Source organism: Musca domestica, unplaced genomic scaffold, assembly GCF_030504385.1.
Source record: "Musca domestica strain aabys unplaced genomic scaffold, Musca_domestica.polishedcontigs.V.1.1 107, whole genome shotgun sequence".
Classification (NCBI taxonomy): Eukaryota; Metazoa; Arthropoda; class Insecta; order Diptera; family Muscidae; genus Musca; species Musca domestica.
In genome coordinates this window covers 304,665-318,352 of record NW_026712125.1, presented here as the reverse complement: position 1 = coordinate 318,352, position 13,688 = coordinate 304,665, and the positions used below count along the sequence as shown (strand labels likewise).

At 34.1% G+C, this 13,688-nt stretch overlaps 1 protein-coding gene across 1 annotated transcript in view; it reads right to left on the bottom strand.

Annotated features, from left to right (window-relative positions):
* LOC101894952 (procollagen-lysine,2-oxoglutarate 5-dioxygenase) overlaps positions 1-8,544 on the bottom strand; it is a 32,680-nt gene extending 24,136 nt beyond the window's left edge. Inside the window, exons 1-2 of the mRNA XM_059128841.1 lie at positions 8,157-8,544; positions 4,440-4,525 (exon numbers count right to left, since the gene is read on the bottom strand). Coding sequence (XP_058984824.1) covers positions 4,440-4,525; positions 8,157-8,292 — 222 coding nt within the window. The 5' untranslated portion in view covers positions 8,293-8,544. The remainder of the gene's footprint in view (positions 1-4,439; positions 4,526-8,156) is intronic.
* Between the last annotated feature and the right edge of the window lie 5,144 nt (positions 8,545-13,688).

Here is a 13,688-nt window from a genome sequence, read left to right as displayed (position 1 = left end):
GGGCTATACGAAGACATGCACCCATGGTACAATAAAAAGGTAAGGTAGAGCTAACACCTGAATACATTTTTTTTTCTAAGTGTGGCCGACTTCTGCCTATTCTGTGTATGTATTTATTGTTTTGAAAAACAAAAACAGAATATTTTCAAAATCAATGATTGGAAGACGCATAAAATGCGAGGCGTGCTTTAAAGATATTCGCCAGTTTTGCCATGGATGGAAGATAGAACTGTTTAGATCATATTTTTGAAAGAAAATCCAGGCATTTCAAATTTGACAGGAAGCGGGCATAGCCTCAGGGCTGTATTTCTAAAGTTTTACGAAGCTATTCTACCTCCTTATTGTACCATGCATGGAGGGTAGGGTATAAAAATGGACGACATTGGCCCACTGCTTCCCCTCCACAGCAAAGGGTTAGTTTAATTGTCTTCAAATTTCTTATATCCCAATATTTCTACCAACTCTAAGTCGAGTATGAAGATGCGATAAATCGGAATACTCTTTCTGGTATCTCCTTCCCAAAAAGGGTCAAAAGGAGAAATAATAATCGAACTCTTTGAAAAGCAAACCAATCATCTAAATATTTTCAAACTGGGCTCACCCCAATATTTCAACAGACTCAAGATCTGATGTGAATATGGAGTCTTTTGCCCCACTCCTTCTGATACCTTGCCAACAAGTGGTACAAATTTTTTGAATAAATTGCAAAGCAAGTCAGCGATTTTCCTCAAACTTCTTGTATGTCAATATCTCTATCTGTCCTGGTGTCTTCTCCCAAATTTCAACATTTTCCAAAAAAAAAAAAAACAACAAAAAATAAAACATATCTCACATAAAGTGAAGGAAGTAGTCAATGTAGTCCAAAACTGGAACATTGTATATCAGAGTTCTCAGATGAGAAGAGGAAAATATTGTTCCACTCCTTCGGTATCTCTCCTCTTCAAAAAGGATCAACATTTTGAATAATCATAATAAACAAGTCGATATATTTATTTTTTAAATAAATTCGCATTGGCTGAGGCTATATATGTGCCGGCAAAACCGACTGATACCTTTTTAACTTGTCTGATCAAAAGTTAAAAACACGCGTTGAAAAGACGACTTGGAAGGAGGGAAGTGTTTGGGCGAGTTGAAGCTATTTTTATGGATAATTTTGACTTGTGGTGGGCATTACCAAAGTTCACTGCAAGATGAGGGCAATAACCTCGAAATGGAACAGCGATGATATTGATTCTGTCAAGACGAGAAAGAAATTGAGACGATCGAACATTTGCTCTGCCATTGTCCAGCACTCATTAACGTGAGACACAGATTAGTGTGGGGGGGGCAACTATCGCACGATTTGTCTTCGTTCTCTAGCACTGAAAATAAACTGATTTTGAAATTAATATCTGCGAATTGCATGCATCTAAAGACAAACGGAAAACAAGTCATATTGACTTCCTATCATTTGGTCACCTCAGAGAAACTTTGATTATCCATTACCATAAAATCTCTAATCTATAACATTGACATTTCAAAATGACTGGCTATTTATTTTTAGTTGCCCCCACCAATTTAATGAACGACTATAAATTTGAAAGCAGTTGCTTTTGGAAATTGGCTCGGCTGGCAGAACAGCTTATTTTTTTATTGATTAAATGCATTTGATGACTAGATTTTTTTTCATTTATTATAATTTGAGATGCATTGGTATTAAAAATAAAATATTGAAATGTAATTTATAAGAGCAAGGCATTAATTTGAGACACACAAAGATGAAAGGAAATCGAAAGGGAAGGGGGTTTGATCTCACTTTACTAGAAATTTAATACAATTCTTTGTAAGTTTTTTTTTTTTCTTTTTTTTGAAAACTGTAATGAAAACAATGACCTTTTTATTATCTCAAATTATCAAAGGGGGCATTTTCTTAATTACGATTTAAATTCCCTAATTAAATCTTAAAATTTATAATTTATTCTTTAAACTCTATCAATTTTGAAACTCTGCCATTAAAACCAAAACCCTACACCACTTTGCATCAATTTGCATATTTAGTAGAACATCACATAACAAATAAAAGTTTTCATGAGGAATTTGTGAGAATTAAATCATACGAACCATGATTATAGTTATAATTTAAAGTCAAAAAGAAATAATATATGAGGGGAATATCCTCTTCTAAATCGATTTCTACTAAATTTGCCAAGACATTTGTACCTTTTCAATTCGGGCTTATATTACCCGTTTGATGTACGATAAACTTGAAATCGGAAAAAGATATATATGGGAGCTATACCCAAATCTGAACCGATCTCGATAAAATTTGGCAAAGGTATTTCTGAGCTGTATTTGCTCTATTTCCCCAAATATCGTTGTTACGGAGTGCATATTACGGCTATGAAGAACAAATATAACAAATCGGATGAACAATATATATGGGACCTATAGCTATATCTGAATCGATTTTCACTAAATTTCACATACTGGTTTCTATGTCCAATTTGGTGGTAAGTACCGAATTCCACTGCATTTGGGCTAAAATTACATGTTTGGCGCACAATAAAAGGCAAATCGAACGAAAATATATATGGGAGCTATATCCAAATCTGAACCGATCTTGAAAAAATTTAGCAAAGGTATTTCTGAGCTGTATTTGATATATTTCCTCAAATTTCGTTGTTAAAGAGTGCATATTACGCCTGCGGACGACAAAAATAAAAAAAATCAGATGAACAATATATATGGGAACCATAGCTATATCTGAATCGATTTTTACCAAATTTGGCATACTTGTTTCTAGACTCAATTTGGTCCTAAGTACCAAATTTCATCCCATTTGGGCTAATATTACATGTTTGGCGCACAATAAAGGCAAATCGGACGAAAATATATATGAGAGCTATATCCAAATCTGAACCGATCTTGATAAAATTTGGTAAAGGTATTTCTGAGCTGTATTTGATATCTTTCCCCGAATATCGTTGTTACGGAGTGTATATTACGGCTGTGGAGAACAAATATAACAAATCGGAAGAACAATATATATGGGAGCTATAGCTATATCTGAATCGATTTTCACTAAATTTCACATACTGGTTTCTGTGACCAATTTGGTGGTAAGTACCGAATTTCATCCCATTTGGGCTAAAATTAAATGTTTGGCGCACAATAAAAGGCAAATCGGACGAAAATATATATCGGAGCTATATCCAAATCTGAACCGATCTTGATAAAATTTAGCAAAGGTATTTCTGAGCTGTATTTGATATATTTCCTCAAATTTCGTTGTTAAAGAGTGTATATTACGCCTGCGGACGACAAAAATAAAAAAATCGGATGAACAATATATATGGGAGCTATAGCTATATCTGAATTGATTTTCACCAAATTTGGCATACTTGTTTCTAGACTCAATTTTGTCCTAAGTACCAAATTTCATCCCATTTGGGCTAATATTACATGCTAGGCGCACAATAAAAAGCAAATCGGACGAAAATATATATGGGAGCTATATCTAATTTTTGGCCGATTTTCTCCAATGGTTATAGGATTCGTACTTGGCTCAAATAAACGACTTGTGCAAAATTTCATCTGGCTCGGACAATAAATGCGACCTGTATTTTGTTTACAAAAATTCAATGCAGATCATCAAAAGGAACTATGGGTTCATCTTGTTTCATTTTGCCTGTTACAAACAAATGCACAAAAACCACCTTTTGGTGTAGGGTATAAAAACGCATTGAATATTCCAGCAACGTTCACAATTCAAGTTTAATATATTCATGGGTTTCATTATCATGGAGGAGAGTTTGGTGTTATTTTTTTGCAACAGCGTACGATTTTAAATGTCAAATGGCTTGCCTTTGAAGAAAGACGCAAGAAAACATAATGAAATCTAAAGTTTACACCAGCAGTTACGCATATAACGTAAGAAAACAAAAAAAACTAACATAACACACACTTCCCATAGCAGACTAACAAAAACCGGTAACTTCCCAGCATTTGCTCGATAGGCTTCTCCATACATATTTGCCGGCTACCGCCTGACTCGGCTCGACTCAACTCACGAACATCAATCAATTTGATTAATATTCAAAATCAACACAAATTTCTATGATTATCAGTTATTAATGCAGCTCAAATCAGAAATCATTTTTTTGTTAGTCAAATGCTTAAACCTGTTTTGTTTTCAAAATATGGTTAATAGCATTCAAAATATTGTTTAAACAATAGAATTGAATACGGTTTGTTGTCTCTATTGTCTTCGAAATTAACACTGTGCTCTAGATGCATTAATATTCACGCTTTACGTTCCGTTAAACTAGTTTTAACGGACTTTTCTTCTTTTTGTTCAAAGATGAAGAAAAGAATAGAGGAGAATAGCATGAAAGCCGGCTGGGCTGATTGGAAAGAAAGGTGTTAATAATGTCTAATTAGAATATTTTATGTGGACTTACCTCAATATCATAGACTTGGGCTGAACGCATGTAACGCAAGAAGCCATCGGTTCGCTCCGTGGCCACAGTGAAAACTTTGACATTGACTGGAAATGGGGGGAAAAAAGAAAAGGAAATGGATTAGTATAAGAAAGAAAACATAAAAATAACATAAAAAGCTAGCTCGGTAAACGTTAGGTTAGAACAATGCCATATAGATCTAAACAAAGGGCAAGGAAGGCTATATAGACGAGTTACTTTTTGGTCATTCGTCTATATGGACTTCCTGGTCCGTTGTTTAGGTGTAGATAGCTTGTAAAGAAGTAATATCTTCTTTATGGACAAGCTTAACGGACAAGAAGACTTTAAGACCAGGGAGATTATGTACAAGTTATCTACTACCTAACATATAGACGAATGACCAAAAAGTCTACTGTTGAACGTATGAGGAGGCTTTTCTATAGACAAGCCTAACAGACCAAAAGTCTTAAAGGTCAGGTAGTCATTATGTAAAGTCAAACTGGGGGTCGGAAAGGATGGAGACGAGCTAAGGGCGTAGGAGTCTATAAAAACGAACAGATTGGGCTAAAGAGTCGATACAGACAATTGAACAGGCGATTTGAACTTTCATCTATGTAGGCGTGATTGAGGACCAGGGAGTCTAGAGTGATCTAGACCTAAAGAAGGGGCCAGGAAATCAATATGGACGTGTGGCCAAGAAGTCTACTTATAAACGTATTAGATTCTTTAAAAGACAAGCTTATATGATCGGAAGTTTTCAATACCAGGGGGTCATAATGTACAATCTATGGGCCAGGGATGCTAGTACAGTCAAGGTGGGATCAGGGAGTCTATACACAGATGAACCGATTATTCGAAATGGCATTAATTTTGAAGCCTTTAGGGTATTTAGAGACAAGCTTAATGAACCGGAAGGGGTGAAAAGTGAGGTAAGGGGTATATAGAGGCGTGAAGCGGTTACAATAAGCTAAGAGCATAAAAAAATAGAACAACTAGTAAAAATGATGTAAGTTCGGTCGGGCCAAACGAATTTGGCAATATTCAAAAAGAAAATAAAATCCGCTAAAAATTCTGTTAAAATCTTAAAAATACTAAATGTAGCCGTTATATTAGGCTCTATACGACGACGTGGACCTGCATAGACCACTTTTGTTATAAGCCATTATAATACTCAAATGAGAAAATTCGGTGGATAATGTCGTTAAAATCATCAAAATACCGAATATCTGGAGGTACCATTATATGGGGCTATGCGAAAAAATAGAACAACTAGTAAAAATTATGTAAGTTCGGACGGGCCAAACGAATTTGGCAATATTCAAAAAGAAAATAAAATCCGCTAAAAATTCTGTTAAAATCTTAAAAATACTAAATGTAGCCGTTATATTAGGCTCTATACGACGACGTGGACCTGCATAGACCACTTTTGTTATAAGCCATTATAATACTCAAATGAGAAAATTCGGTGGATAATGTCGTTAAAATCATCAAAATACCGAATATCTGGAGGTACCATTATATGGGGCTATGCGAAAAAATAGAACAACTAGTAAAAATTATGTAAGTTCGGACGGGCCAAACGAATTTGGCAATATTCAAAAAGAAAATAAAATCCGCTAAAAATTCTGTTAAAATCTTAAAAATACTAAATGTAGCCGTTATATTAGGCTCTATACGACGACGTGGACCTGCATAGACCACTTTTGTTATAAGCCATTATAATATTCAAATGAGAAAATTCGGTGAATAATGTCGTTAAAATCATCAAAATACCGAACATCGTTAGGTACCATTATATGGGGCTATGCGATGGCGTGGACCTGCACGGACAATTTTCTGTCATAGGCTGTACTATCCATTACGGACATCAAATACCAAATTTGAAACAATTCCGGTGAATAATGTCGTTAAAATCATCAAAATATCGGAGGGAGAAACAGTTATATGGGGCTTTATGAAGACGTGGACCTGCACAGACTATTTTCTGTCATAGGCTGTAGTATCCACGACGAACTTTGGCTGAAGGGCCAAAGACCCCATGCAAAGAGAAGAGGAGCCAAGGAGTCTATAAAATCGAACTTAAAGGCCAAACTAGTCCGTAAAGACAAACTGGGGACTAGAGACGGGTTAAAAAGACAAGAATTGGCACGAAGAGGGGCCACGAAGACTAGACGACTTGAAACTCCAGGAATACTTCCTATATGCTAGGTATGTGTCCAAAGAGAAAGAGAGAGAAAATCCTGAGGGGCCAGTTAGTCCGTAGGGACCAAACTAACTGGCCTCCGCAAAGACAAGCTGGGGTCCAGAGACTATGCACAAACGGACTTAAAGCGCCAAGAATTGACTTAAGACTAGCTTAAAGCCCACGGAGTCCTCAAAGAAGAGTTGAGGGGCCACAGAGACTAGACTAGTTGAAGATCCAGGAATACTCCCTATATACGAGGTATATGTCCAAAGAGAGAGAATCCTGAGGGGCCAGTTAGTCCGTAAAGACAAGCTAGAGAATGACAAGCTGGGGGCCAAAGACTCTGTAAAACGAACTGCGGGACCAGAGTCTCAGCAGATATTAGTTAAGGCGCCAAGAATTGGCTTAAATCTAGCAATAAGTCCAGAATCCACGCTGGCTTAAAAGTATTTAAAAAAATTTAATATATGCATGTAATATTTTTTGGATTTAACTCTAATTTAGTAAAAAATCTTAATTTTTTTTCGAAATTTTTCCCAATGATAGTTATTTTAACCCTGATTCCGGGAAAATATTTTTCTTGGGGGACGGACCGGTATTTTTGACACACAAGTCCGGAATTTTTGACCCAAAAGTGACTACTTGTTGGATAGGCATTTTTCTAAGCTTTCAAACAAAAAAAATAGTATCCTCGAATCAGGGACAAAATATTTACTTCTGGAAAAAATTTTGAAAAAATCGAAGAGTTTTTACTTAACCAGAGTTGTTCCTTTGTTTGCAAGAAATGTTCTATGGAAAATATTGTCCTTTTTCTTCTTATCTACATTCAAAATTTTACATTCCTTCGAAACTTATCACAACATTCTAAAATGCAAATCATAAAATCATTATGAAAAAATAATTATCATTTTTTGCCTTTACCTAAAAAAATGTGTGTATATATGGCTGTGTCCCTGAAACAGAAAAAATCCAACACTTGTTGCTTGCTCATCGTCGTCCTACTTTTTGTTTTGAAACCGGAAAGCAAGTTAGTCTTATCTCGTCATACACACACGTATTTAATTGCATGTCATTTCCAAAGAATACTACACATGCCGAATATTATTATTTCACATCCATGAAATTGTATCATATGCACAATCTCAATACAGTAATATTCCAAAAAAAATCTATATAAGTATGTGTCTTTCAAAATACAACGAATGCAGGCCATTTCATAGCCACTAGCACATAAAATGATATCATGTTTTTGGACTGCATCCATATAGGCGCTGTAGTCATTGAATAAAAAAACAAAAAGAAATCTTTAAATTCCTTGCTTCATGCCTTCCTCCAACTATCCCCTTTAACCATCATAGACAGACATTGAAATCAACCGGCCCACAAGACACATGTATGTAAATGTAATAGATATGCAACCACATCCAGTCAGACCATCCCATGATTTCAATATAAACATAAAAAATGACATAAACAAAACAGTAATTGTTAATAGAAACAAATGAAATGAATTGCAATTTTTGTTTACATACCATCCAGAGGTGTCTCCTCCTCCACCGCCGCTGCCGTTGTTGCCTCTGTCAACACTTCATCTTGGATACAATTTCCAGAGGCAATTATCAGACACACTAGTAGCATAAAGCTACCGAATTTTTTAAATGTAAGCATATTTTTTATATATAAAATATTATTATTTTACACAACTAAAAATGGTTTTAAGTTTCCGAGTTTAGGAATTATGTTTGCATGGATTCGAGAATTGGGGGTTTTCTTTCCTTTTTTTTTTTTTTGTCTTGTATTTCACTTTTGCACTTATTAATTAATGTATTTCGTTTTGTCTTCGCCTTGCAAGCGTGTATTTTTCTTTAATAAATTGTCCCCACGATCTCCATCCGTTCCAGACAAAAGACAAAATTAAAATAAATGAAATATTAAAACATTACTAGAAAATAAATAAATATTAAAATGTGTCGAGAAAAACTCTTCGTTCATTGAAAGAGAGCATTTTGTTGGGAGTGTGAAGTGAGAGAAACAGCAAACTAACAAAATATGCACTCTCAGCAGGGATGCCATGTTAGTGGTTTTCCCGCTACTTGTGGTGATTTTTGACACATGAAAACCGCTGTTTAAAGGTTTAAGTACATAAGAAGGTTGAAGTCATGGCTAGGCATATTTTGTGACATTTCATAAAGGGATTACAGAGTCGCAATAAAAACCTGCCGTTGTTTTCCATATACCTGTACCCCATATAACTGTACCTCCCGATATTCGGTATTTTGATGATTTTAGCGACATTATTCACCAGAATTGTTTCAAATTTGTTATTTGAAGTTCGTAATGAATACTACTGCCTATTTTTGATATAGCGCCCATATAATTTTACCACGCTTTATTCGACATTTTGATGATTTTAGCTATATTATTCACAGAATTTTTTTCAAGTTTCGCATTTGCATATTGTAATGGCTCATGACAAAAGTTGCCTATGCAGGTCCACGTCGTCGTATAGACCCTATAAGGTCTACGTTCGGTATTTTTCAGATTTTAACAAAATTTTTAAATGAAAAAATTGCCAAATTTGTTCCATATGGTGGAGGGTATTCAAAGTTCGGCCCGGCCGAACTTACAGCTTTTTTACTTGTTAATAGTAAACAAATGTGATTTGACTTTCTTTAATTTTAAATAACAACTTAGTTAAGAGATAGGCTTACTGGATGACTTTATATAGGCATTGTAACGAACTTTTCTATATAGGAGTTGAAATAAACTGAGAAACCTATGTTTTTATATGTGTAGATGATTAGTTTTTTTATGTGAAGTATTTTTGCCTAAGTTTTTGTTTGTTTTATGTTCAAGTCGAATTAAAAAAAAAAACATGAATTTGCACATGATTTAATTTTAATTTTCCCTTCTTCTTTCTGCTGGTTTTACTATTTTTCAAAGTGCTTTTTGGTGTCAGACAGTAGAGATTTGTGTTGGTTTTTTTTTAAAAAAACTTATCTATAGCGATTTTTAGGTCGGAGAGGTTGGCATCCCTGACTTTCAATTAAATTCCAACAACAAAAAACAAAACATTGCACTCTCAGTTGCACAACAAAAAAGGGAAAAAAGCTATTTGCAGGTACGAAGAGCTTTTCTGCACATTATCTTCTTTATGAGACCATATATTTTCAATTTTGGCATTGTAAAATATTTAAAAGCTTCCAAAGCAGCATTTTACATTACAACATTTTGCAAATTCTGTACAAAAAAACTTCTAATTATTTAAAAATTAAAAATGCCCTACAAATTCCATCTTGAGCGTTCAAACAAAATATATGGCTATCTCTTTTCCTCTAATGTCAACTCGAATGACGTTCTCTCATTGGCATACGAAGAATTTTTGCCCCAAAAGCGGCAGAGAGAGAGAGCAGAAAGGAAGTGTTGCCACCAGAAATATACATATTGTACACGGAGAATAAAAATATTACACATACGGGGAAAAATAACACATTTTAACATTTAAAAAAATGTAATAAAAATTATTATTTAGCGTACAAACTTAAATAGATTTTATACCAAATTTTTATAATAATTTATAACTGAAAATATAATTCCTATAAATAAACGTTTTTTTTTATTACGATGATAGTTCCATCCATGGAACAATGAAGACAAGGTAGGGTAAATCTATCATATGAATACAATATATTTTTTGGTAGTCTTGTAATGTGATAAGCTGTTGAGAAGGATTATATATAAAAAAAACATATATCGGATTAGTAGGATTATGGAAACCGAGTTTCGCCAAATGGAAAATTTCATTCAATTTGGACTGAAATTAAATATTTAGTTCACAATAACCATGAAGTCGATAAAAACATATATGCAAGCTATATCCAAATTCGAACCGATCTTGATTAAATTTGGCAGGTGTAATTCTGAGCTTTATGAGATATCTAATTCTATTGTTGTGGAATGCATATTGCAAATGTGTGAGACTTAAACGCCAAATCATATATATATATGGGAGCTATAGCTAAATCTGAACTAATTTGGTCACATTACCAAATCGGATGAAGATGTATATAAGAGCTAAGTGCAAATCTGAACCGATCTCGGTAAAATTTGGCAAAGGTATTTCTGAACTGTATTTCATATCTTTTTTCCGAATATCGTTCTTATGAAGCTCATATTAAGGCTTTGAGGGGCAATAATAACAAATCGCAAGATCAATATATATGGAAGCTATTCCATAAATTCCATCCTATTTGGACTAATATTAAACATTAGGTGCACAATAAAAAAAATCGAACTATGATATGTATGGAATCTATATTAAAATATTGAATGACTATGCCTAATTTCCTTGGGCCAAACAAAAGACTAAATCGGATTAAAATGTTCAAAAAAACACATGGTCAGATAGACGGACATCCACACTGGATTTATCTCGTTTCCTTCTCAATGTTACAAACAAATGCACAAAAACCCTCTACCACAGTGTGGTCGTTACGCATGATGTGGCAACACTGCTACAGAGAAGTCAAGTTAAGTAATGTAAACCAATTGAAATGATAAAAGCGTTAGACACACAATGCAAGGCTTAAGCGTTTGGCGTCGTTTGATAATAATGACACACAAATGAAGATGTTAAAGAAGGACATATAATAAGTGACATTTATTGCAAATATTGATTTATGCATAAAAATAAAATACAAACAAATAAAATGTATTTTATTTTTCTTAGTCTCAACATTTTTTTACGATTCCATTTAAATTGAAAAATCAAATCTTTTCTGTCCACAGCAGCATCTTATCCGAGTTTGTTGTTTCCACTTCAAAATAATTCAACCAAATTTTGTTTTGCTTTTTTTTCTAATCAGAAATATGTCAAAGGTCAAACATTGTGACTCAGTCTAATCACTGATTACCCGAAAATGTATTCAATTTGGAATTCAGTTTTGATATTTCTTTGATATTCATAGTGCTCAGGCATCATGGAAATATGGAGATGATTCATGGGATGTTTGGCCAAACAAAACTGATAAGAATATAATAAAAAAAATTATTTTAAATGACCAAGAATTGTCATTAAGTTTTCTATTGAAAATAGTTCCACATTTGTTTTTTTTTTTTTTTTTTGAAAAACCCGAAATTTCCAACAAATCCATCTTCAAATTTCCTTAAAAAATCCAACCAAAAATTTTTTTCTCAAAAATGCACAAGCACCATTGAAATATGGAGAAGATTCATGGGATGTTTATTTAAATAAAATTGGTAAGAATTTAAAAACAAATATTAGAAATGCCCAAGGGAAAGAACGAGGAAGTTTTCGAAAAATATATGAAAAGTTCAAAAAAATTTTAAAAATCCATTTTATAATCTTCTTAAAAATCTATTACTTCCCAAAATAAAAAATATATATACAGGGTGAGATGAAAAAACTGCAACCAACTTCAGACTGCTTTTATTTCTAGGCCACTCGTCCAACAGCTGTTAAAAATAAATCCTTTGTGTCTCGTACCATTGCTCGTTACCGTGATACTGTTACTGGTAGCGTAGCCTGACGTCAAGGCAGTGGTCGGAAGAAAACAGCCACATCAGCAGAAATGGTTTGAAAAGTCAAGAAGCCGCTTGATCGAAGCACGCGACGGCCAAAATGTAGTAGTGAAAAATGGCTCGTGAGCTGAACATATCGCAATATCGCATTCGCCAAATATTGAAAAATGAGTTTGGGGTAAAGCCATTGAAATTCCAAAAAGTTCGAGAACTTACACCGCAACAAAGACGAAAATAGACTCAAAAGAGCCAAAGAGTTGTTCCGCTTGGCCGAAAGTGGTAAACTGCCGAATTTGGTTTGGTGGTCTCCGATGAGAAAACATTCGTTGTCCAGCCGAACAATGTAAACAAACAAAATAATTGCGTTTACTTGCCAAAGAGATCAGCTGAAAATGTGCACCAGAACTTCGGTTGGCCACCAGAACGCCGGCCATGGTGTGGGCTGCAATAACAGCCGATGTTTGCCCTCCGCTCGCATTAATCGACCATGGCATTAGAATAAATGCCGAATATAATAGCGAAAATATTCTGGAGGGTGTATTAAAGCCTTGGGCACGCAAACATTTTGGACATTCCAATAGGACTCAGCACGCGCCACCCAAGAATGGTTGCAAAATGAGGTTCCTCGCTTCATTTTCAGCGCACAATGGTTACAAAATGAGGTTCCACGCTTCATTTCCAGCGCCCAATGGCCACCAAAAAATCTCTGGATACCAATCCGTCGGACTATTGTGTCTGGAGTATTTGGAAAAGCAAGGTTGGCACTAAAAAATACCAAATTATCGATCACCTCAAGCAAGCGCTTCACAGGGAATGGGCCAAAATACCGCAGAACAACATTCGTGCAGCGTGTGTGACGGTTTCATTGGCCGTTTGAAGGCCATAATTCGTGCCAAAGGTGATTAATTCGAACAAATCTAAACTTATTTTAAAATTTGATGCTATTTCCGATATTTTTTGCTTTCATTCAATAAAATTTCAAAAAAAAAAAAAAATGAAAAAATTATGACAACAAAGTCAAATGCCATAATTTTTAATTTTTTTTTAAATGTTGTTGAATAAAAGCAAAAAATGTCGGAAGTAGCATAGAATTTTAGAATAACTTTAGATTTGTTCGAATTGATCACCTTTGGTACGAATTATGGCCTTCAAACGGCCAATGAAACAGTTTTTTTTATCTCACCCTTTTTTAAATCCTCGTTTTTAGCTCTCATATTTGTGGAAAAAGTTTTTTTCCAAAACATCCAGTTTTTTTATTTTTTCTTTTTATTTCATTTTACCTTTTTTGGCTGCAAAAAAAAAATATAAGAAAAAAATGTTATATTCATATTCTTCTTTTGTAATCTGATAATAATTCTTTGTTAAATTAAAAAGACTTTATTTACATAAAAAGAAAGTTAAGGACATTTAATGATCATCATGATTTGTTTTGTTGGTACTTCTTGTTTATATCTTTCTTTTTTTTTAAGTTTTTTTTTTTTTTTTTTGCTTTGGAAGAATTGTTAATTTTGGCCAAAGTAAAA